The following is a 22,327-nucleotide window of genomic DNA, read 5'->3' on the forward strand; positions in this document are numbered from 1 at the left end:
CATCTGCTCACTCCCTGAACTGCATTTTTTCCTCTATCTCAGACTCAGTTTAGCCTGCCGATATCTACCATGTCAACTGATGGCTGACCTTGTTTTAATGGCGACCACCTAGTGCCTACTTTCTACTCTATATGACTTTCTTCTCTCACCGGTTACCTTTATATAGAATAGAGAATTTGACATGCTAATTCGGTTGCAGGTGGGCATAATACTTTCTAACGATCCATCCATTTTGTAATCTCCTTATCCAGTACTGGGTCATGGGGGAGCCAGAGTCTAACCCTGCAAGCAACGGGCGGAAGACAGGACACACCCTGGCTGGGACACCGGCCCATTGCAGGCCACACACAGCCGCAAAAACGCACACTCTCACTGCAGAAGCCAATTAACCTACCAGTACTGTATGATCTTTACTCCCACACTCAGTAATCTGCACAAAGAATGGGGAGAACGTACGAACGCTGTTACGGATGTCGGAAGGGCAAGCCGTGGAATGGCCAGGAGAGCAATAAAGACCCTATGCGTAGCGGTAAAAGGGGCAACACGCGGGTTAGCCCAGGCTCAGGGGGTCAGACGATGTTGGTATAGAAACCTATGCCATCACGCCACGGACGTGGGGCGACCTGGTGCTAGGCGGGTCTCAGGACATCCGTACCCTCAATGCTGAGCCAGGAGCCGAGCAGACACAGGAAGTGAAATAGGCTACACAACAGCACACACCGGAAAGACATGAATAATCACAGGGAACAGGGAACAGGACAGAAGCAGAGCGCCCTCTAGGTGTACAGGGCGTGACAAACACCATGCAAATAGCACCCCAGGATCTGAATCCAGGGCCCCAGTGCTGCAAGGCAGCAATGCTTAACACTGCACCACCATTCCTTCCAAAATACTTTCACTTCCTCTAAAAACCTAAGAAAATGGCTAAACTGATTTCAGTTTATACATGGAAAATATGACACCATGCCAGTGGCGCCAGTTTGAGTTCGCTCCCAGACTTCTCAGTCTCATGGTATATTGGACATGCACCTACATGCTTTAGAAGTATTCTGTAATAAATAGTTTTTTAAAAAAATGTTTCCCCTGATGTGGTGCTGTGCCCTCAATCTACCGTACATGGCTGGGTGAAGTCTATTGTCAGGTTGCACACTGTTGTATGCATTCTAATTGAAAGAAATTTGACTAGATTACATTATGTGCAGAAACCTGGTTTGATCAAATATTGTGTTTTGTTCTGTTAAAAAAACCTGTTTAATTAGTTCAAGTGTCTATTTGGAATGAGCTAAGTTTTTATTTGAAACAAAAATAAAAGTTTAAAAATAGACTGAAATTTAATAAAGGGCAAGGGAAATTAAACTCACCCATGTAATAAACAGTTGTTGTATTGTCATCGAAGTACCAGTCTCCATTTTTATTGTTGGTGAAATTCAGAGGCTGTGATGATCCGTTTCTTATATCAATGATACGGAACATATCTGGATGCTGAGTCAGATTGTGGGAAATTATTACGTAGTCTGCTTCCTGTTGGAATGAATTGCGAAGCTGTTTGTTAAGTTAAACATCATCAGAAATGTAACGTAAAATTTCCTTAAACACACACAGCCTTATTCAGTGGTTAACAGTGGTATGTACAGTAGATCTTACAGTAACTGCTCTGTTTCCAGTACACAGGGAAGGTTCCAACCTCTTCTTCCAACTAGTCTGAAATTTCTTTTCATTTATTTTTAAATTGACTATCATTCCAGAAGGGGTGACACAGCTTTTTCCAATGGACAAGGTTAAAAAGCAATCACTATACTTTATATCTACATTCATGTACCATAAAAGGTGGAGATTGCCTTTTCCAAAATTCTGAAGATTACCTTGAAGCCATAAAACATGGAACTGTAAGACATGTCTGTGATATGATCCTCTTGTTCAAAGCGCCAATTGAAGGTGTCTGAGTTAGGAAGCAAAGCCATCCAGCCAGGTCTGTGGGTCAGTCTTTTCACTAAGTAAGGAACCACACTGATGCCTGTGTTATAAATCAGAGAAAGGACCAGTTCAGAATCTTTCAATAAAACACAAATAACATACATGCACTAATTACAACAACACATTTCAGTAAAATCCTTTGTAAAATTCCAAACAACAACAAAAAAACGAGAGAAGAAAGGCATGTTTCAAGTGCTAGTTATAAATGTTAAATTATTGTAATGGGTTTTGCAGGGGTCTAACAATAAATAATTCTACTTCTGCTACCTAAAATTTTTTAAACAATCATTGGTTACATAAATAACTTCCAGTATTATAAAAAATCTATATCCTGTAAAAGAAATGTGCCTTTTACTTCATGAGTCACTGTAGGAGACAAAAAACAGAGATGGAACATCTTTGATTGATGAAACAGTAAATCACTGCAAGATTTAATAATGAGGGAGATTGTTTTTTTTTTTAATCACAAAGGATGTTGGTTGTTTATATAACCATCTTGCTCTCTCTACTACCATCCGGAAGATGATACCGAAGATGATACAGCCAACCCCAGCAGACGCCCGCAGTTACCTCTTTGAACTGACAGGGGGCACCAGGCGCCCTCCTGTCCCTTGCACTCTCAGGACACATACTGTATGAAGAGCGCTAAATACCTCCTGCCCTTGTGTTACTTTCTCACAATCTGTAATGTGTATTGTAAATTGCAATGGTGTAATTAATTGTATCCTAATGTTAATCTAATCCCTACAGATTCTACTGTCCTATCCCTCTGACGAGCTCGCAGACAAAGCATTTCATTGCCGACAAAACCCCGCTGTCTGCTGTACTGTTCGTGCATTGATCAATAAACCTTGATTGATTGATTGTTCAGCTGTACCGTGGGAGTTGGACAGGATTATGTTCTTTGCCAGCAGAGAGGAAGGGCTGGGGTTGTTGACGGCGAGCCGATGGAAGCTCACTGTGGCATCGCACACGGCTCCGGGATATCCCACACTCCACTCAGCTTTTTCTGTACAGCGCGATGGGTCCAGCAGGCCACTCCGGGGCACCACCTTGTGGTTACGATTCCCTGGAGACACATGAAATGGGGCCTGCTGCAGTATAACCATAGTAAAGATACTGTAGGAAAACTGGAAACAGCCAACTGGCAAATCCAGCACTATGAAAACTTTGGCACTTTCCCCCTCTTCCAAAGTATGTTTCAGAAGAAGAGATTATATGACTTAAAACCTCCTAAAAAGCTTTTAAGTAAATTTTGTGGACAGTGAACCTTAAATTATTGAGCAACCTGCATCAACTTCTTTTTTTTATCTTATTAATGGTCTTGACTGCCTTCGATTGCTACCTAAGAGTTTTTGTGCGCTACTCACGCGCCCTAGATGACTAACACCTGAGAGTGGTTATTTTAAAACAGCAAAGTTCTGTGGAAAAGGCAGAAAAGCGCATTTGTACAGTAATTCCTAGTTTCAGTCCAGAGAACATGATGAGGAAAAAGAGGTTAAAGCAAATGGTACAGTATGTCCAGTACTGGATGGATTGGAAACATTCAAATGAGCAAACCTGAGAAAATGTGTCACACTTCACTGAAAACATGAAAAAAGAGTATTTTTAAGTAACTGATGTCTCATGGTTGTTAGGTTGTTTATCATTCTCCATTCGTGCGCTTATTTCACTGGTATATGGTGTTGTTTTAAGGCAGTGATTTCAACCTTTTCTTCCTGCATTTTACAATTAAAATGATTTTAAATATTGCTGAACTAATAAATAGACAGCATGCAGTCTCACAGTATTTAGAAAACTGTCCTCACTGCGAAATCAATTCCTTTCTCTTGATGACCATACTGCTCAATTTGTTAAGACCTCTGGAAACCTTTCTAACTATTTTCCTACTGATTTTCTTGAAGACCAGTGAATGGGAGAACAAGCCAAACAAAACATGACACACGCTAACAGCCAGCCCTGTAGCCAGTGCTACATTACCTGTGAGAGAGCCATCACTGTCAATCAACACTACTTCGTGTTCCCATCTGAAGCCGGCCTTGTTGGAGGTGTTAAAAAACTGTATTCCACTAAACCTGGCGCTCCAGCCTCCACAGCGGTCGACACAGGTTCCATCAATTGACGTCACTCCAATGGCAGTGCACGTGGGGCGGTCAAAATTGACAAACGTCACCGACATGACACTCAGTCCATCATCAAAGGGAAGAATGATGCCCCGTACAGTGCAGTAGTTTGGACCAAGGCCCAGTTCATCCACATGACCAACTATCGTGGTGTTTTTAATCACGGCTCCACCTGTTTCTCCCCAGCCGCTGACATATGGGGAAAGAATGCGTTTGGTCTCGATCCCGGCATTTTCGTTGTTCACCATCAGGAAGTTCCTGAATTGGATGGCTCCCACATTTACCCACTCTGCTCCCTTCTGGCAGTTCCAGGTGGTTAGTGAGCTGAAAACAGCTGGCTTGGGCTCATAGGAGTAGCAGGATCCCTGCTTCATGGGGTAATACTCTTGGAAAATCCAGATCCCAAACCAGCCTTGAGAATGGACGGTGTTGTTGCTGAATTCTCCCAGGGGGACCTTCTTCTGGCAGATATTGGGATCGTAGGATGGGCCATCTGGGTGGTCGTGCATCCGGTACCAGAAACCAAAATGGGTGCCGCCTGCTGCCGCGTTGTGGCGGATGGTGTTGTTGGGGTTGGTGACCCAGAATGCTGCCGGCGTGACATCGTCATTCAGGAGACTGGTACTCTGGCGGACAAAGACCGCTAGGTTGTACTGGAGGACGTTGCCAGTCTCGATCCCATCTTCAATGAAGAAGGCGCCTCCCATGATGTCGTAGATGACGTTTTTTTCCACCAGCAGGTTGTGTGTGTTGTGAATGGTGACAGCCCTGTTGTACGTTTGGTGAATTCCACATCCTCTAACATAGGACTTGAACTTCATGTCTCCCATCAGGTGCCAGTGTATTGGGTAACGCCCAAGCCTGAAGGCCTGTCCAGCATGGAATACCTACATGGGGACAAATAAGACAAACATGCTGGCTAAAGAGAAAGAACTGATGTTAACATTTAAAGTAGACATCATATTTTATCATGAAATTACATTGTAAAAGCTTCTCTTCAGTTATGGCTCTATTTCAGAATATTATGACTTTTACCTCTTTAATTATCTATAGTATCCTAAATAAATTGAAAGAATATCTTTAAAATTGCACTGCATTTCCACATCTAGAGCCATCATCCATCCTTCAAAAGTAATAATTACCTCAACATACTCAATCCTTCCAATTGCCAAGTTTTCACTTGGCCTAGGTGCATGGAACATAATGCAACCACCAAATTGATCACTTCCTACTTCTTCTCCAAATCTTCCCTGGAAACAAGTCTGGGTAGCGAATTCGCCTGCAAATGCAGAATACTATCGAAATTAAAAGCCATTTCGACTTCAGAGCACAAGTTCAATATACACCTGAAAATGAAAAAGCTATTGCAGTGTAATAGCCTGTCATGGGTTTCTTCATTCTGACAAGTGAATAATACATACCACTTAATAAGGGAATTGTGGCGTTAGATAAAAAATAATTGGTTTATAACCTGTACACAGCAATATTTAAAGAAATGCCTTGTCTTTTTACAGAAGAAAGATATTGTCTACACCTTGAGGCTAGGATGACTGCCTAGCAGATCCACAGAATTACAGGTTATGCTAATAGCAGACATTACCTGTGTCAAATCCATCTTCACAGGCCTCTATTTTGTCATTCCATTCAATGTTATTGGAACCCCTGACAACAATGTTTCTGGTGAGAAGACCAACTTCTGCTCTCCCTTCAAAAACTGTTCCACCTGGCAGGGTGACCGACACCCCTAAATGTCTGTACTTCAAGGGCTCTGTCAGGGTCAGTGTCCTTCCATCAGCAGATACAGATGCGATTTTCTTGACCTCATTTTCAATTTGGCTATGCCTACGAAATCAGGAATAAATGGAGAAATATTTACAGGTCTTTATGGCACATGACTGACTATAGTAAAAACTGAAGCACTAAGAATTCAATTACATGATTTCTCACGCATAAGCCTGACCCAAAACTTCAAGATGTCCGCCATTTTTTTCCAATTCCAAATCCATCTCACATGCAAACAAACGTTGCTTTCCGGTTTTGGAAAAGATTTGTGATTGTTGGTTCGGTCAGTGCTCAAGTTTAGTCCTGGATCTCAGACCAAAATCTTACCTGTGTCCAGTTGATGCTATAACAATTTCATCCCCTGCTTTCCACGTCACATTGTGCTGCAAAGTCAATGTGACTGAGCCACTAGGAGCTGTCTGTGCCAACCGAGTCCAAGTAACAGGAACAGGAATTCCTAGAAACAGGATCAAAGTTGTCCGTAATCTTTTTCATCTTAACTTTTTTGGGTTGGCCTGCCTTAAAAGACTCTGACTTGTTGTAGTGTTCATACCTTCAAACTGCAGATTTTAAGGTCTTACAATACAAGTGTAGACGCGTTTTAACACACTTACTGGAAAAGAGGTGTTTGTTAGCATCACAAACTGTGAAAAATGGCTTATTTAACTTTGAAACCTTTAATATTCATTGAACGGCAAATATTTCACAAAAAATATTTATACAACTTTATAAATTGGTGATCCATCTTGCTTCAGACAGACACTGATGATGATATTCAAAACCTTGGTGTATTTCTAAAACGTTACTGTATATGATTCCTAAGGGGCAACAGGGTGTTCAGGAGGTGGTATCATGTTCGGTGTGGAGAGCTGGAGTTTACCATGGAGGTCCAGGATTCCCTCTCTGACTGCCAGCGTTTTAGCGCCATATACTGGCAGCTCCTGTGAGCGCAGGTGTCCGTGCAGCGTGATGATGGCTTTGTGCTGGAATGGGGCTGCTTCAGTGCCAATCTGACAGCGCAGGAGAGGTTGGCTTAAGATTAATCATGTTGGTACAGAAAAATGTGTAAAAAGCAGCCAAGACGAATCTGTGAATAATGCATTGTTTGATATCTTTTTGGGATGAAAAGTCCTATTTAAATGCAAGGAACTATTCATTATAAATATTAGTCTTGTTGTTTTTTAAAATCTATCAATGCTTCAGTAGTGTTTGATAAGATATATGAATAAAGCACTTGGAAACAGGTTTGTGGCCAATACTAAGGTCATGTGATGCAATAAAGAATGCGCATACTTTGGGGAGCAACAAAATTTTCATCAGGAGGAGTCTTACATTGCCATAGTATAAAGAGAATATTTGGAATCTGTAATTTATGATACCTGAAGAACTCCCCCATCTGTGATCAGAATATTTTCGGCTTGAAGTTCAATATCAGCTTCATCAAACACCAACATCCCACCTAAATAAGAAAGAAATAGCTCATGTTCTGTTATGTTATATAATGGAAACTATTGGTTTCCCTGGTCCTCTCATTAACCCACAGGAGTTACCTGTTAATCTTTGATAACAAAAGGATTAACAAAAGAACCCCAGTCTTTTTGGTTTTGGTAGGTGTAAATTCAGCAACATTGTAAATTAAATACCAGTTGTGTTTTAGGAAATAACAGATCTTCAAGCACTAGTGAACACCGCTTTCTTTTTTATGTCTAGATAGTAACCTGAAACGTGTACAGTATTGTATTTTGATTGAATATTGTGTACAGTTTTGCTATTCTGCTCTGGAATAAGACCAGAGAAGAGCCACTAGATATATTTTGGGACCTATGGGAATGTACTACACTGACAGGCAGTGGTTGTGAAAGAAATGTAACAAGTTTACCTTGAATGAGGAGCATCTTTAGTACAGGTGTGCTTGTATCCAGCAGGATTGTTTGTCCTTTGGTGATTACAGCGAATGTTCCTTCTTCGGGGGGTGAGAGCCCTCCCCAGGTGTATTTGGAGGACCAGACATCAATGTAAAAGAAATCTGCATTGTCCTACAGTCAAGCAAAAAATAAGCCATAACTAGTAACAAGTGCCCATAAAAAATTCTGTTGTGGAAATTCTCTATTTCTTTGGTAAATATATATCATGTTCAATTGCTTTCCTATGCTTATTTGGAAGGCCAGGTGGACATTTAGCCCTCCAGCAATCTATATTAGCCCAATCTTATTTTTCCCTTTAATTTGTTATCATCATTTTTGTTTCTATTTCATCTTCTCTGAGTTGGTAATCACCAACTGTTGATCACCCATTGATTGACTTCCTGTACATCAGTACAGGAACAAGAAGGATCTGCGCCCACTCTAAACTAACTCTAGTGTTGGGCCATAGACACCCCCCAGCTCCACAAGGGGCCTCAATCCTTATAGGAGAGTAAGCTCTAATTGTAGGATTGCTCACTGGCAACATTGCAACTAACAGGTATCCAAAAAGCCTCTGCATTCATGTAGAGAGCTAAGGATAGCCTGGCTGACACACTTGGGTCACCTGTGCTGTCACTTGGGAAATATCCATCAAAGCCAGCAAATAACATAGTCCAGGCACAAACCAGATATATCTGGGCAACACAGAGCTCCAATGTGCCTTTACTGATTAAAGCAGTAGAACGTTGGTACAGTAGATGCTTGTGAGAATTTGTAACGACTAATGAGTATCTAATCCTCCTACTGTAGATATAAATGTTGCTGAGCTACTGACCAGATTCAAGAAACCAGGCCGGCTGTGAGCATTGCAGTTGTACAATGAGAAAGACCAACTCTTTGGCAACAAATTTACATTTCCAGACTCAGACAGAAACTACCGACACAGACATTATTAAGATTTACCCTGTGGTCCCATACAGTCAGTTTAACACACTTCATCCAATGGCAACAAAATATATAATAATTATCTATATAATTTCAGCACAAAATATGGCAATTTACACAACTTCACAGAACCATAAATGATCTCAGCAATAGTCATCAAGTACACCAGTAATAGTATCATCAATACATACATATATTATGTCATGCATTACTAGTATACTAGTTCAATAAATTTCCCTTTGTAGAAAAAGCAGTTTCAAAACATTATTGCGCATAAAAAAAATTAGAAAAATACCTTTCCTAATGCATAGTGTGCATAAGGTCCTACTGTATATACTGTATAGCCACAAACATAACAACAAATTATGTCAACAAACATGGAAAAAGAGCTGAAATGAATACTGACCAGCTTGGCTATGCCATTATTTCCGATGCCCACTTTAACTTTTGCCATTTGTGAGCTGGGCTGGGAATTTGTGACACAGATGATGCATGTGCTGTTTGCAGACTGCACATCGCAAGGCGACTGGGCAATTGTGACTTTAATGTCACTGCTGTTCGAACTGTGGGGAAGGAGAGTAAAAATGTATCATCCATTGCAAGCAACCAAATATCCTGCACATCAGGAAAACGGAACGTTCTTAAAATCCCCAATAAATGACAATTCACAAATAGAATAAAGGAACATGATTATTTCAAAGTTTGGGTTAATGAAAGATTTGGTCGGATAATAAAATAAAGTAGAATCAAATTATTTTAAAACTTCTCAAAATACCATATTTACTGTATGTAACACTACTGCACTGTGTATTTGATATGTTTAAAAAATGTGTCTTTAGATCCTAATAGAGAACTCATTAAATCATACATAAGAATGTACTTGTTGAGAATTTAAGGTTGTAATTTTCTTTATTTTGTATAGACAGATTCAGTCATTCATTAGATAATATATGATATTTAATGCAAATCATTGCTATTAATTTGAGTGTATAGTTAAAGTAATTGTTTCAAGTTTTCAATATTTTTATTAAACTTTGTAAAATTATTTGAAGACAGAAAGTATGATTTTCAGAACACACAAAATGTTAGTGAGGGAAGGGCAATATAGAATGGACTGAGTTACATTGTGGACAGAATAGAAACTGTATTGCTCTTTTTCTCATTCTTATCGCCACAAGAGGGCAGCCCATTCAAAGACAGGTAACTACAAAGGAACTGTATGAACTAAAAAACATGTCAGATGTGATGAGGCTGAAGGTCAGGTACACAATCATCAAGAGGATTTGGGATTTAGATCTGAGGTGCTGTTTCAAGATCTGCAATAACAACACTAGTTCTGTAAGTCTTACAAAAAACAACAACTTTCTGATTCAGTCAGATCCAGAGGCGTACAACACCAGAGCTAGGAAGGACAGACACGAAAGTAGAAGAGTTCACTGAAAATGAACAGTAACGTAGCAGAAAGACAGCTAGAGGCAAGTTGCCCCATCACATGTAAAGAAGTATAAATGATTTTCATGAATAGATTCCATTTTAGTTTCCACCTGTTACACCAGTTCCTTATTTTAGCACTTTAATATCTCCCTGGATTGATGCTTTCTGCTGTCTATACTCAAATGGGTTTCAATACTTAGGCGGACGCCCTTGCTGCATTAGGTCCACCCCGCACCGTCGGGGGCTCGAACCCGGGACTCCCGCGTCACTCAGCAGCGACCCAGCCCGGTGAGCTAAAGAGAGATCTCTCTACAGCCCAGTAGCTGTAGTCCTGCTATCACAGGGAAGGGCGGTGACGTCACCTGCTCTGGTACGCCGGCTCTTACACAGTGCCTGTCGGCCGTAAGCGTTACAATACACTCTAGACCTCAATTAGCCCCGTAGCCCCAAATCTCTTCTCTTTCCTAGCTGCATTTACCCTCATTAGAGTGTACCCAGCCGTTGTCTCCACAATAATCATTTTGCGGGAGGTTTCCATTGAGAAATGATTGACAGGCCTTGAAAAGATGGCTGACATGCTAAAGCTGGTTATGAAAGACAATGAAGATGCTGCTTGCATCACCACCAGGTTTCCCACTCATGTGTGCCAATAGGTGCAAAGGTCCCTGCTAAGAATACCTGAAATTGGAGCCGGTGATGGTGAGTCTGGTGCCTCCTGCAGTTCCTCCTCTCCGTGGAGACACCCCCGTAATTACAGGTGTCAGGGAGGTTTTGTAAGAGAAGCCATTTGATATGTTCACTGCTTTGTTGCTATTGAGAACCACTACAGGGCAATCCTGTTGTGCTCCAGTTCCTGTTAATTACAGGCCAGGAAAAGGTATTGTGTTAAGGGTCTAAAGCAGTACAGTGACTACCAACACAGGTCATTACAGATACAGCCTTTGGCCAAGGTTGGGAAAGGTGGTTTCAAGTCTCAACTGGTTTCTCCATGGTGAAGTCTCAACACACGCTGCAGAGATTCACGTTCAGCAAAGCAGAGCGCCAAAAACAGAGCACAACCTTCGTATGGTCTTACTGACAGCAGGCTGCAATCAGAGTAAGGCTTACCCATTGTTGATTAGATAGTGTACAGTATGTATGTCAGGACATGTCAATGTTAATGTCAGAAAACAGCTCATGAGAAAAAAATAAGTTGCATCAGTAGAGGGCTTAGCTTTACAATTTGCTAAACAGGTATTTTTGGCTACTCATTTGCCGTAGGTAGCGTATTGTTTAAGATACTTTCCTTGTGATATTTTAATGCATTATTCAATTAATGATTACTTGTTTAAAATTATCTTATTAAATGTACTGCTGAACTTTAACTAAATGTCAGTATGGTAATGTCTGCTCGTAAGCATGCTGGTTGCATTTAATTAATGACACAACAACAAAATAACTTCTTCAGAACCCAAACTACTGACAGTGCCAGGTATACAAAACACAATCTGTTGGTTACAGTGTGGAGGTAAGATAAGTCTCACAGGTTAGAATAATTGAGGTTGTACATCACTTCAACTAGCCTGAAGCTGTTTGCAGAGGAGACTAAAAGGCACAAAAACTGCTTTTATCAGTTTAAAATGTGACTTAGATCCCATTATAGACTCACCTGGCCCTTCCAATTTTTTTCCAATCTTATTATTCATTTATTTGTGAGCTTATAAGGTGTTTAAGAAACTATAATTGACTTGAGGGGAATAATTGCTTCTAAGGAGCAGAAGCTTGGCCAGACTTTGAATTGTTATTTTTCAAGAGCGGTTCACTACAGACCTACCATTATTGGGTGGAACTTCGCAGTAAAGGCTGCTGAAAGTTGAATTCTGCCTCAGTACCTCACAGTCCTTGTTGCAGATCAGCACTCTAGAATGTGCTGGATCAAATCCAGAACCTTGTACAGTCAGAATGGAACCTCCACCATAGCTTCCTGTACACGCATCACAGAAACAACCAGCGATTTAGAAAGGATACTGAATAACTTTCAAACATAAATCATCTTGGCAGCAAGTGTTTTTGTGAAGCCAACAGTTAGAACTGAATTTTCCACTTGGCAAAAAAAAATGTAGCAGTAGTTTGTTTATGTCATAGACTTTGTCTCTCCAATACAGTTGATGCAGGAGGGTTTAAAGTACCTTCATTTGGTGTCACTCCAGTGATCAGCAGCTCATATGTGAAGAAAGCTTGTGAAGCAGCAAAGCCCTTTAAGCCATGGAGGAGATTAACTAGAAAAGTGCCCCCAGCGTGGTTTCCCACAGAGCACAGAATCTGGGTATCAGTTACTGCTGAGACATTGCAGGGTACACCGTCTATGGTCACAGAGATGGGCTGAAGATCCATGCCGAATCCTGACCCTGTAATGGTGATTTCTGTTCCGCTGGGACCTGTGAATATAAACATTCCAAAACATCTTTCAAACGCTTTCCAGCACAATTTCACAAAGTCCAACGGTACTGAATCTACAATATCAACTGAATCTGCAGAATAAGGCACAATTTAAAGTTAGATCGATGCTTAGAATAGCTTGGTCAGTGCTTTGATTTAGTCTTTTCTTGTCATAAGAATAATGAAAGGATCTTTCTGGATTTTTTCTTTAACCATCAAGTGCATTATTTAACTTCTGCTCAGGATCAGATTTTCCCATACACAGAGTTTCTGAACTGTATAATTTAATATATATATATATAATATCTGTTTGTGTTAAAACACATTTAAATGAGTCACATTCAATCTGACACAAGGCTTTTACATAGTGTGCGTCATCTCAAATGTCTTTACGGCGCTATTCTTTAAAGGCCTTGTAAATGTAAAACATACTTCACAATCAAGGTTTGCACATTTCTCAGTATCATTGGAAAATAATGCCCTTTCCCCGATGCAAGCAATTTTGAATGGGCTGACAAGAGATGAATGAAATAAGATCTTTCTGCTTTCACTCGTTAAGGTTTTATTCACGTACCTGTCTGAGGACTCACTGCAGTGATCCTTGGAGTATCTGACTGGGAGTACACAAAGCTCAGAGCAGGGTAGCTGACCGAGAAGACTTGAATATTCACTATGGCGTTCCCTTCATTGTTTGCTGGTGTCATGCACTGGATTTCACTGGGCTCCACAGTAATGAGCCAGCAGGGAGACACACCTACTGTTACAGAGGTGTTGCCAGCGGAGAACCCGTTGCCTCTGATGAATAATGTGGTGCCACCCTGAATGCTGCCGGAGCTGGGTGAGAGGGCAGCCTCTGCCACGCTGCGTAGAGTGACACTTCCTGTGGCAAGACCTTTGCTCAGGACCACAACCTTCAGGGAATAAGAACCAGCCGGCAACGGCCCGATGGAACAAGTGATGTTCGTGTCGGCGACGTAACTCGCCGCAAACGCGGTGCTTCCGATGAGCACCACCACGTCCTCGGGCTGGCTCCCGAAGCCCGATCCTTGAATCGTCAGCGTCGTTGAGCTGCTGTTGATGCTGTCCGGCGAGACGCTGGAAACGGAGGGCACGGAGGAAGAGGAGTACTCAAAGGCGCAGCTGGAATGGCAGGAGGCGGAGACTCCGAGCACAGACACCTGCACGGCCCCCGTGCGGGCGGGAGAGGGAGAGGTGTCGCAGGTGATGGCCGTGTAGTTCAGCGACACCACTGAGCAGGGCACGCTGGCTACAGACACCATGATGCTATTGGCTGAGCCCGAGAAGCCCGATCCTAGTATGGTCACTCTCGTTCGTCCTGTGGTGGCTCCAGCCTCCGGGCTGATGGAGTCGACGACGGGCAGGAAAACGAAGCGACGGCCGAACTCGTTCACGACGGAGTTGATGGCGGTGCCCAGATTGTTGACCCTAACGGACACCAGCTGTGCCACACCTACAGGCATGGCATTCTCTGGGTCAAGACTGCACATTATTTCTGTTGTTGTGCTATTGATAACACTGCAGGGATGTCCACCGATGGTCACCTTTAAGAATACCACAAGCCCTCATATTTAAACAAAGCCGCAACAAATGTTTCATTACATGAAAACATATACTGTACTACGCTAACTAAACTACATGTATACCAAAGGTAACAAACGTTAAATTTAAAAAAAGCTTCTTCCCAGTAATGCTTATCTTGCCATTGATTTTCTAAATGTATCAGTCAATGAACCATAAATCCTAATCCTAAAGAAAAAAGGACATAATCCTAAAGAAAAAAGATTTGACACTCCATGCGTCAAAATGAATAGTGTAGCTTTCAAAATTGTGTTAATTGCTGTTGTTACAGCAGAACTAACATTTATTTAATAACCAATGTTAAACCTAAAATGCGTAATTGACTTGTGATAACTTATACCAGGTTTTTATAAGAAAGTACTGCATTTATGAGAGAGGGGAATAAAAGCCTACAAGTTTTAGAAAGCCTACTTTGCTTCTACAGACATCTGAACAACGTACTTTTCTTTAAGTGTTAACAAAGTAACCCAAATGTCTAACCTCATTCGCACAACTGGTGTTGCTGAACCCTAGTCCTTGTATGCTTATGACAGTGTAGACGGTCCCGCTGGGTGGTGAGATAGCAGTGATGGCAGGAGAATAACAGTCTGAGAGCAGGAATGAGAAAGCTTCTCCAGATGCACCTGGGTTAAGGTCATAAGAGCAGTTTGGAGCCGTGGCTATACAGTCTGTCACTGACCTTCTTGAACGCTGTGCAGCTGCAAAAGACAGTAAGCAAAACTAGGTCTGTGAAAATGACACTACAAGAGCCATGTAATATCTGTATACAGTATGTCAACATATCTTCTGAAAACTTGTATGTGACTTTATATTCGAAAGTATGGTATTTTGAAAATACATCCATATGACTTACTGTTCTGTCTCCTTAAAGGCAAGAATATCATGATGGAACATGATTTATTTTTTTTGGAATTCACATTTAGAGAGCTGCAATATTAGATGCTTTTTGTAGAGTTAGTACAGATGTAAGAAAGCACCCGGCATAAGAGAAAGCGCATGAACAAACACCTTCCTATAGCTCTATGTTGGGTTTGTGCCTCAAACAGAGTGCGGTGCAAGGACATATTGTGGGAAAATATGGGAATTTCAATGCAACTGAGAAGTTTTAACTTTTCAGAGCTCTGTATTAGAATTACATATCACTCAAATCAAGACCTGAAAAATCTATCCAATTAAAAGCTCATCCGACGTAATCACGAAGCCTAGAGCTCATATGCCGTGGAAAACAAACAAACCAAACTTCAGTGGTTTCAGAATCTTCCATCCCTACACTTCTCTTATTTCTTGTATGGTAGAAATATACAGAAACTGACGTGTAAAACAAGTCTGTCACTTGAAGCTGAAGCATCAAAAGTAGTGCAGTGTTCCCAAGATTCTTGTCTATCTTAGTAGCCCAGCAGTCCCAGGCTGTGTTTACTGATAGTTCTACCTCAATGCATTCGGCAAAGATTCAGACATAATCTGGGATAGTCTGGCTTAATCCATTCTTTTAAAAAAAACGTTTGGTAGAAAAATAACATAAAAGATCAGTAACCTGGTGTATATTTTGCTTCAATTCCCCCCACAGAGAGGTAAAAGCGGACACTTTTGGCTTCAATAGGTTTGACTGTCACCACTCCTTGCATGAATCTGCTGTTTCGGTCATCTACAAAGCCACTGCTGTAGTAGTAGATCCCGGCCACTGTAAAACGGTACCTGAAAAATCCTGACAAGAAAAGAAGTATTTTTTTATTTATGTAATGTTTTATATATTCAAATTCCAAATCCCCATCCTTCTTCGCCTGGATGAGCTGGAGTAACCAACCACTTGTGTACCTTCCCAACTTGCCTCTGTTGATCTCTTTGAATACTGAACACGCTTCATTTTTTAAACTGCATTCACTGGGGAAAAATACTTGGTTTCAATTTTATTTTTGGGGTTAGGCCTCCCAGCAATATGCCACAAAATCATGCAATAGATTACTATTCTGTCATTTACCTTAAAGCAAGCAATTACCTGGTCATAAGAAGAAACCAAGCTCTTTTATCGTTCTTTTTCTTGGCATCATTTTTATTGCTATTATTATTGGTAGGTTGGCTGATGGATTCACTGCGATATCAGTTGCTATTGATCCCACCTAAATTCTATGAAGTGATAATACAATTCCAAGTCTGTGAGTAGGCGTCGTGTCCTACCTGAAGCAGTTTTTGTGTTTCCACTGATGAAACCAGTGCCATCATAGGTCGTGCTACTGGGCGTGGAGACACTGAATACTCTGTATCCAAGCCCTTTGACTAAAGAAGGGGCCTGCCAGCTCCACTGTACTGTGTCTCCAACATACACATCCAGAGAAGATGGGCTCCAGGCATATCCAACCCCATAGTCTAAAAGAAAAGCGAAGTAAATTCATGAACTCATACAAGACAATGGTCAGAGAAGCACCTCTTTAAATATGGATTTCCCAAAGACTCCAAGGAATATCTGAATCTGATATCACATCTCACTTCCTGGAGGTGCCTAATTCTGATACCTGAGCTCCACCATAAAACGGATATTGTGGGCCATTATCTGATGTGAAAGCAGGAACAGGTTCACCGTGATTAAATTAAAAAGGGACATAATTAAAATATGCGGGTAAGTGAAACCTTGGAGCATACAGGGAAGGAACGAAATGACTTCATGGATGAAAAGTCTTAACTTTTAAACAGAAAGGCAAAATCGTGAAAAGCAAAACCTATGTCCTCTTTCTGTTATTTTCACAGATGCAAATCCTGTTGACTACTAAGAAAAAGGTTGTAATACAACTCTACCTGGGTGGGAACCAAGATTCGATACAGTGTAGCTACTTTCATTTGCTCGGGTGATGCATTCCAGGTGGTTTTCTGATGCAGAAGTCACTTTGCATGTGATGTTTCCTGCACATTTGATCAAATTGATAAACAGTCAGAAGGAACTGGTAAACAGAACACTTTTTGAAACTTTGTGCTGTTTCTCCACAATGGACAGGAAAAAGGCAGATTCTTTATTAGTAAGTTGAGAACAGTGTCAAGCGCTGAACAAATGTTGTGTAGCTCTCCAATGATGTCCCCAAGCTTTTTTGTTGCAAGAAATATAATGTGTTGTTATGTACCGTACAGAAAACAAATTATCTCTTGCACCGAAAAACTGTTCTGTTTTTGATTCACAGTAATGATGCACCAACATGCTCTTTACATCACTTCATAAATTTGAAATACAGGTCTGGCGGGTCTATATTTTAGACCATGTTAAAAACCTGACAGCAGCAAACACAGGAAAGAGCAGTCTTACCCATAGAGATCTGGATGTCATCTGTCACAGGACTGAAACCTGAGCCAGTCACTGTGACTTTTGTGCCCCCATAAAGAGAGCCATGCAATGGAGAGACCTCGGTGACCTTCAAGACGTATTCTATAGAAGCATTCACTCCATCACTGTAACATAAAAAATATAAAGAGAATAAAATGTTTAGAAACCAGTTTGGTGTGTTTAAGAAGCATGACATTGCAGGTCAATTAATTTCAATGATTAACTTCTTCTTCGCATTTTCCCACTTATGTGGGGTCTGCATGTTTGCACCGATTTTTCCACTTTGTACGGTCTAAAAAACAAAATTCAATGATTAACGTTTGTCATTAATGTATTGACCAGCACTGGGTGTACGGACGTACTGTGAAAGTCACAGGCTAGTAGTGCAAGTGGACACCACTGGAAGCAATATAAGCTCATTCTCTGCAACACATCATTTATACAACCAGGTATCAAGCCCTGTATTATGGAATTCTATACCATTCATCTGATATAGTCTAGACAAGCATGTGCCTGCTGGATTAGACAGTCCTGCCCAAAGCATCACTCTCAAACTTCCCCATTAAGCTGCCTGTTATACAGAATGTTTATCATTTATCATTTTGTAGCTTTGGATAGCTGTGCCACACTTGCTTACATCCTTAAGGGCGGTCTACACTAAACAGTGATTCAATGTTGCAACATACTGATGACAAAAAAGAATTGTTCTCTTTCTGCATTTGATTTTCACCTGGCTTCTGATTTTCATTCAAGAACTTAATTCACCTCCTAACCTGTGCAACAACCAGCTCTCACTGATGAGGCTTAACTATCTATACTGTGACTCCATGAAGCTGGCCTCTCTAAAAAAAGCACAGACACTGAAACCCACTGCATGTGTTTGTGCTCTCTTTGTACCGGTTTGAATAACTGAAATTAGTGTCTGAGGTGCTTTCTTTCTGAGGTATAGCTCCTTTTTTTTCCCAGGGCGTCACGTGACTCTTTGTCACCATTGTAAGGGGGACTGAGTAACATCACATCCCCCCCAAAAAAGAAGACGTTATATCTTGGGAACGAAAGCAGAACAAATCCTACTTTCAACACAGTAGCACAAACAGAACACAAGTGCATGGGTTTTATTGTTTGTGCTGTTTGAAGGTGGGGCCAGCTTCACAGAGCTACGATCAGTGTATTTCGGACAATACCTTACCTCACACTGGCATAACCCCAGTTTCCAACTTGCACATAAATATTATATATCCCAGGTGGATGCCTTGGTAGAGAACAGGTGATGTTGTCAGAAGTCCATTCAAGTATTTTGCATTCCTTATCTCCAATAAAGACAGAACTGCCGTTTGCGTCATCCTGGAAATTGATCCCCATAATGGAAAGACTTGCATTTCCTAAAAATAAAATACAAAACATATAATGAAACATTTAATCATTTGCCTATACCATATATCACAGAAATTCCCCCAAAATCAGCATTTTCAATTCTTGCGAACATTTTAATTAATTAACTAAATAGTTTTGGGCTTCAACAGAGACGATTTCTGATGGAACTGGTTCACATATTCAAACATCTCAAAGGTACTGACAAGGTTATCCCTATAGACTTCAAAATCAGAAAACCAATATGAATAGGTGTACCCAAATAAGGAGGAGTGCATTTAAAATTGAGATCATAAGTCACTTTTTGACCAAAGGGTGAAACAAGCTACCCAGTTATGTAGTCAAAGCCGATACCATCAATTATTTGAATAAGCAGCTCTATAAGATCCTTGGATCAATTAACAATGAGCATCAAAATAAGCTGCATGGGCCAAACACCCTCTTCTTCTTGAAACCTGTCTATGATCTTTTCACTACAGTATGTAGGACAAAGTTACCACTTTTAATCAGAATTAATCACTCATATTTAGAGCAAAAATGCCATTAGTACTCACATTGCCTGTACACGATATTCTGCCGAATAAGACGTTTCAGGGAAATAGCAATCTAGACCAAGGCCCTGTTCAGGTTTCACAACAGCTAACCTCTTTGATTTATTGTCCTACAGATCATGTCATTTACATAAGAGAAAAAAAACAGCTGTGCTGCTGAAATAATACACAGCACCTGCTACATACTGCCCATGTATAAATGTTAATATACTATAGAAGGATGGAGTAACCATTTCCTCTGAGCAAAAAGCCAGACAAAATGCCGTAACAAGTTATAGCAAAAACGATAAAACAAATAACCAAAACAAATTACTTCAACCTGCAAAAGAAACCTTGAGAAGATAAAGTATTCATTTGTCATTTGATTTTGAAGTAAATATGAAGAAAGCCCACTAAGTTTTCACTTAGAATTTTATGTTATTCCCGTAATGCAGACATGTATTTACTGTATGAACTGTCCATTAAACCTTTGTATGAGAATGACAGCAAATTAACATATCATATTCCCTCTCACCACACGGCCAGAATGCATCTATTATAGTTTGTGTTTGTGGTTGCCATGAGGTTTACAAAGAGACAATAAGGCATATATATTTCATCTCTGTTTGTTTTTGGAGTCTGTAATGACCATTTGCAAAGAGCGACCATGTGCATACACAATATGGGCTGTAAGGCTCAGCTCTTCTCAAAGGTTCCTTCTAAGAGCCTACAGTTAAATAATAAACAAGAGGAATAGGGGTTTGCTCCCTTCAGGCCAAACACAATAACTCTGATTCTTCTCGCTCTGCTCTTGAAACAATGGTGTCTTTCGAGAATAAGAATCATGGATCGCTTACTCTAGCTACCAAACAAGCTACGAAGGCTGAATAGAATCTTCTCCCTTCTAACATTTCTGAAGTTCTTCTAACATGTTGAGTCATTGACTCAAAGCCGCACGACAACGGCACAGCGTGAAACTATGAGATGCCATTCAACCCAGACTGAGTTTTTAGTAGCCTGCTAATTGATTGACCCCATCAGATTTCCACCAAATTATTGAGATGGGTTCATGAATTACATATTATTTCCATCTCATGCAAAAGAGCATGAATCTGTCATGTCAGATAAATCCCTAAGGCTTCAATGGATTTTGATTTCGAACATCGGTTAGGCACTGTTCCAGCACGATATCACAAGTTGGCACGGGATTGTCAGTGTAAGTAATGTCCTTATGCTTCCCATTAGGTTTCTGAACGTTTTCCACATGGGCTTTTTCCTGTATTTAGTGTTAACCAGCTGAAACAGATGTATTATTCAACTGTGGGTTAAATGACATGAAACATAATATCCTGACAAGCATAATTAAGCATGAGGAAGTCTTCTATGTGGCTTGATATAGTTTAAAACAAACATTAAGCACAGTGGTGCCAAAATAAAGGCCTACCAGTGGAACAAATACAAATAATGTCCTTAAGCAATACTTTACTGGTCTGATCAGTATAGCTAGTGTATGCATTAATGAACTTACCCATTACATTGGTGGTCTGCAAACTTAATTCTGTAATTGAAGGTGTCAGAGACTCATCGTAGTTGAAGAGATCACTGGCTGATGCATTTATTTCATTAGTTTTGAAAAGCACACTGACGGGACCAGGTGTTCCCTGTGGTTAAAGGATTTGGAGTTAACTTCAATTTAAGACATGAACCAGACCTATGCTCTCTGTACTTACAAAGTTATTACAAAATATTGAATGCTGATAAAGTACACAGTTCTAGAAGTCCTGGGAGGTTAATATAAAGTAGAGATCACAAGCTTTCACAGCTAGTAGTATTCAAGTCAGAATATTCTGGAAAATCTTTTATCTCTTCTGTTTTCCTTATCAGTTGTAATGGATTCTGAAAATCCAATCCATGTCACTTTCAGACTTTTGTCACTAGACCATACAGAGATTAAAATAAGACAGAACTGTTGTTTTGTATCTCTAATATGATGGCTACATATTTTTTTATTGAAAAATAAATTTAATTCTCCAACACTTGGTGATCATGTTTGACTTTATAATTTGGGATAACTTTAATTGGTTATGAAATGTATTCAGAAATCTATACTTACAGGTGGTGTTCTACACTTCAGTTCATCCAAGGACGCATATATGACAGAACAAGCACTGGAGCCAATCAGAGCCTCTGTCACATTGCTGAATCCATATCCTGACACTGTGAGCACAGTTCCTCCTGATAAATAAAAATGCCACTGGTAATCAAAAGTAGGTGCATAAAAATTGAACTGATCACAGTTCCTAGGTAGAGCAGATCATTAATATTTCAAGCCTAAATAGAATTTGGACTTGTTAAAAAGCTATTTTATTTTACCAGCATTCAAAATAAAAAAAATGTTTCCACCTATTTGCTAAAAAACAGGTTTTATTTACTTTATTTACACCTTTCAGATTTTGTGGATTCATATTATAGGAAGCGTATGCAAGCCATCTCAATTACATTTATTCATCTTACTTGATATTTTTAATTGAATTGAAATTGAGGCATGAACAGTTTCAAATAAATAGCTGAACAAAACAGGTTGGGCTGTGTTCCTTGTTCTGTTTTAAGGAATTTGTTCTGAATTACCATCTTTTATCATCACTTTAATTCTTGTATCCATCTTAGCTGTTTTAGTATTTTACTTTCTGAGAATTGTTTTCAGCAAAGCAGGAAATACATATTTATATAGGAAATATAATTTTCAGCCGAAGTACATTTATTCTTCAGATTTCACTGAGAAATGTATAGGAACTACAGGTTTGTAGATGCTCTACTCTGGCAAAGGACATCAATGTCATCAGAAAGGACAAGAACATTCAGAAAGCAAATTGTGCCCTGCCTAGCAGTTGTATGAAGAATGAACAGGCCAGCTCCAGAAAAGCTCATATTGGAAATGCG

General features: G+C 40.2%; 1 protein-coding gene across 1 annotated transcript in view; it reads right to left on the reverse strand.

The window, feature by feature from the left end:
- pkhd1l1.1 (PKHD1 like 1, tandem duplicate 1) overlaps nucleotides 1-22,327 on the reverse strand; it is a 63,718-nt gene that overhangs the window by 20,905 nt on the left and 20,486 nt on the right. The window contains exons 30-52 of the mRNA XM_088929233.1: nucleotides 21,501-21,622; nucleotides 20,916-21,048; nucleotides 18,676-18,868; nucleotides 17,469-17,611; nucleotides 16,970-17,074; nucleotides 16,355-16,543; nucleotides 15,714-15,884; nucleotides 14,660-14,877; nucleotides 13,155-14,142; nucleotides 12,331-12,579; nucleotides 11,976-12,125; nucleotides 10,841-11,015; nucleotides 9,135-9,291; nucleotides 7,759-7,915; nucleotides 7,259-7,338; nucleotides 6,760-6,889; nucleotides 6,207-6,336; nucleotides 5,698-5,939; nucleotides 5,240-5,376; nucleotides 3,955-4,984; nucleotides 2,852-3,043; nucleotides 1,863-2,014; nucleotides 1,362-1,521 (exon numbers count right to left, since the gene is read on the reverse strand). Of these exons, the coding sequence (XP_088785359.1) occupies nucleotides 1,362-1,521; nucleotides 1,863-2,014; nucleotides 2,852-3,043; nucleotides 3,955-4,984; nucleotides 5,240-5,376; nucleotides 5,698-5,939; nucleotides 6,207-6,336; nucleotides 6,760-6,889; nucleotides 7,259-7,338; nucleotides 7,759-7,915; nucleotides 9,135-9,291; nucleotides 10,841-11,015; nucleotides 11,976-12,125; nucleotides 12,331-12,579; nucleotides 13,155-14,142; nucleotides 14,660-14,877; nucleotides 15,714-15,884; nucleotides 16,355-16,543; nucleotides 16,970-17,074; nucleotides 17,469-17,611; nucleotides 18,676-18,868; nucleotides 20,916-21,048; nucleotides 21,501-21,622 (5,403 nt within the window). The remainder of the gene's footprint in view (nucleotides 1-1,361; nucleotides 1,522-1,862; nucleotides 2,015-2,851; nucleotides 3,044-3,954; nucleotides 4,985-5,239; nucleotides 5,377-5,697; nucleotides 5,940-6,206; nucleotides 6,337-6,759; nucleotides 6,890-7,258; nucleotides 7,339-7,758; nucleotides 7,916-9,134; nucleotides 9,292-10,840; nucleotides 11,016-11,975; nucleotides 12,126-12,330; nucleotides 12,580-13,154; nucleotides 14,143-14,659; nucleotides 14,878-15,713; nucleotides 15,885-16,354; nucleotides 16,544-16,969; nucleotides 17,075-17,468; nucleotides 17,612-18,675; nucleotides 18,869-20,915; nucleotides 21,049-21,500; nucleotides 21,623-22,327) is intronic.

This window comes from Atractosteus spatula, chromosome 12, assembly GCF_055471065.1.
Source record: "Atractosteus spatula isolate fAtrSpa1 chromosome 12, fAtrSpa1.hap1, whole genome shotgun sequence".
NCBI classification, from domain to species: domain Eukaryota; kingdom Metazoa; phylum Chordata; class Actinopteri; order Semionotiformes; family Lepisosteidae; genus Atractosteus; species Atractosteus spatula.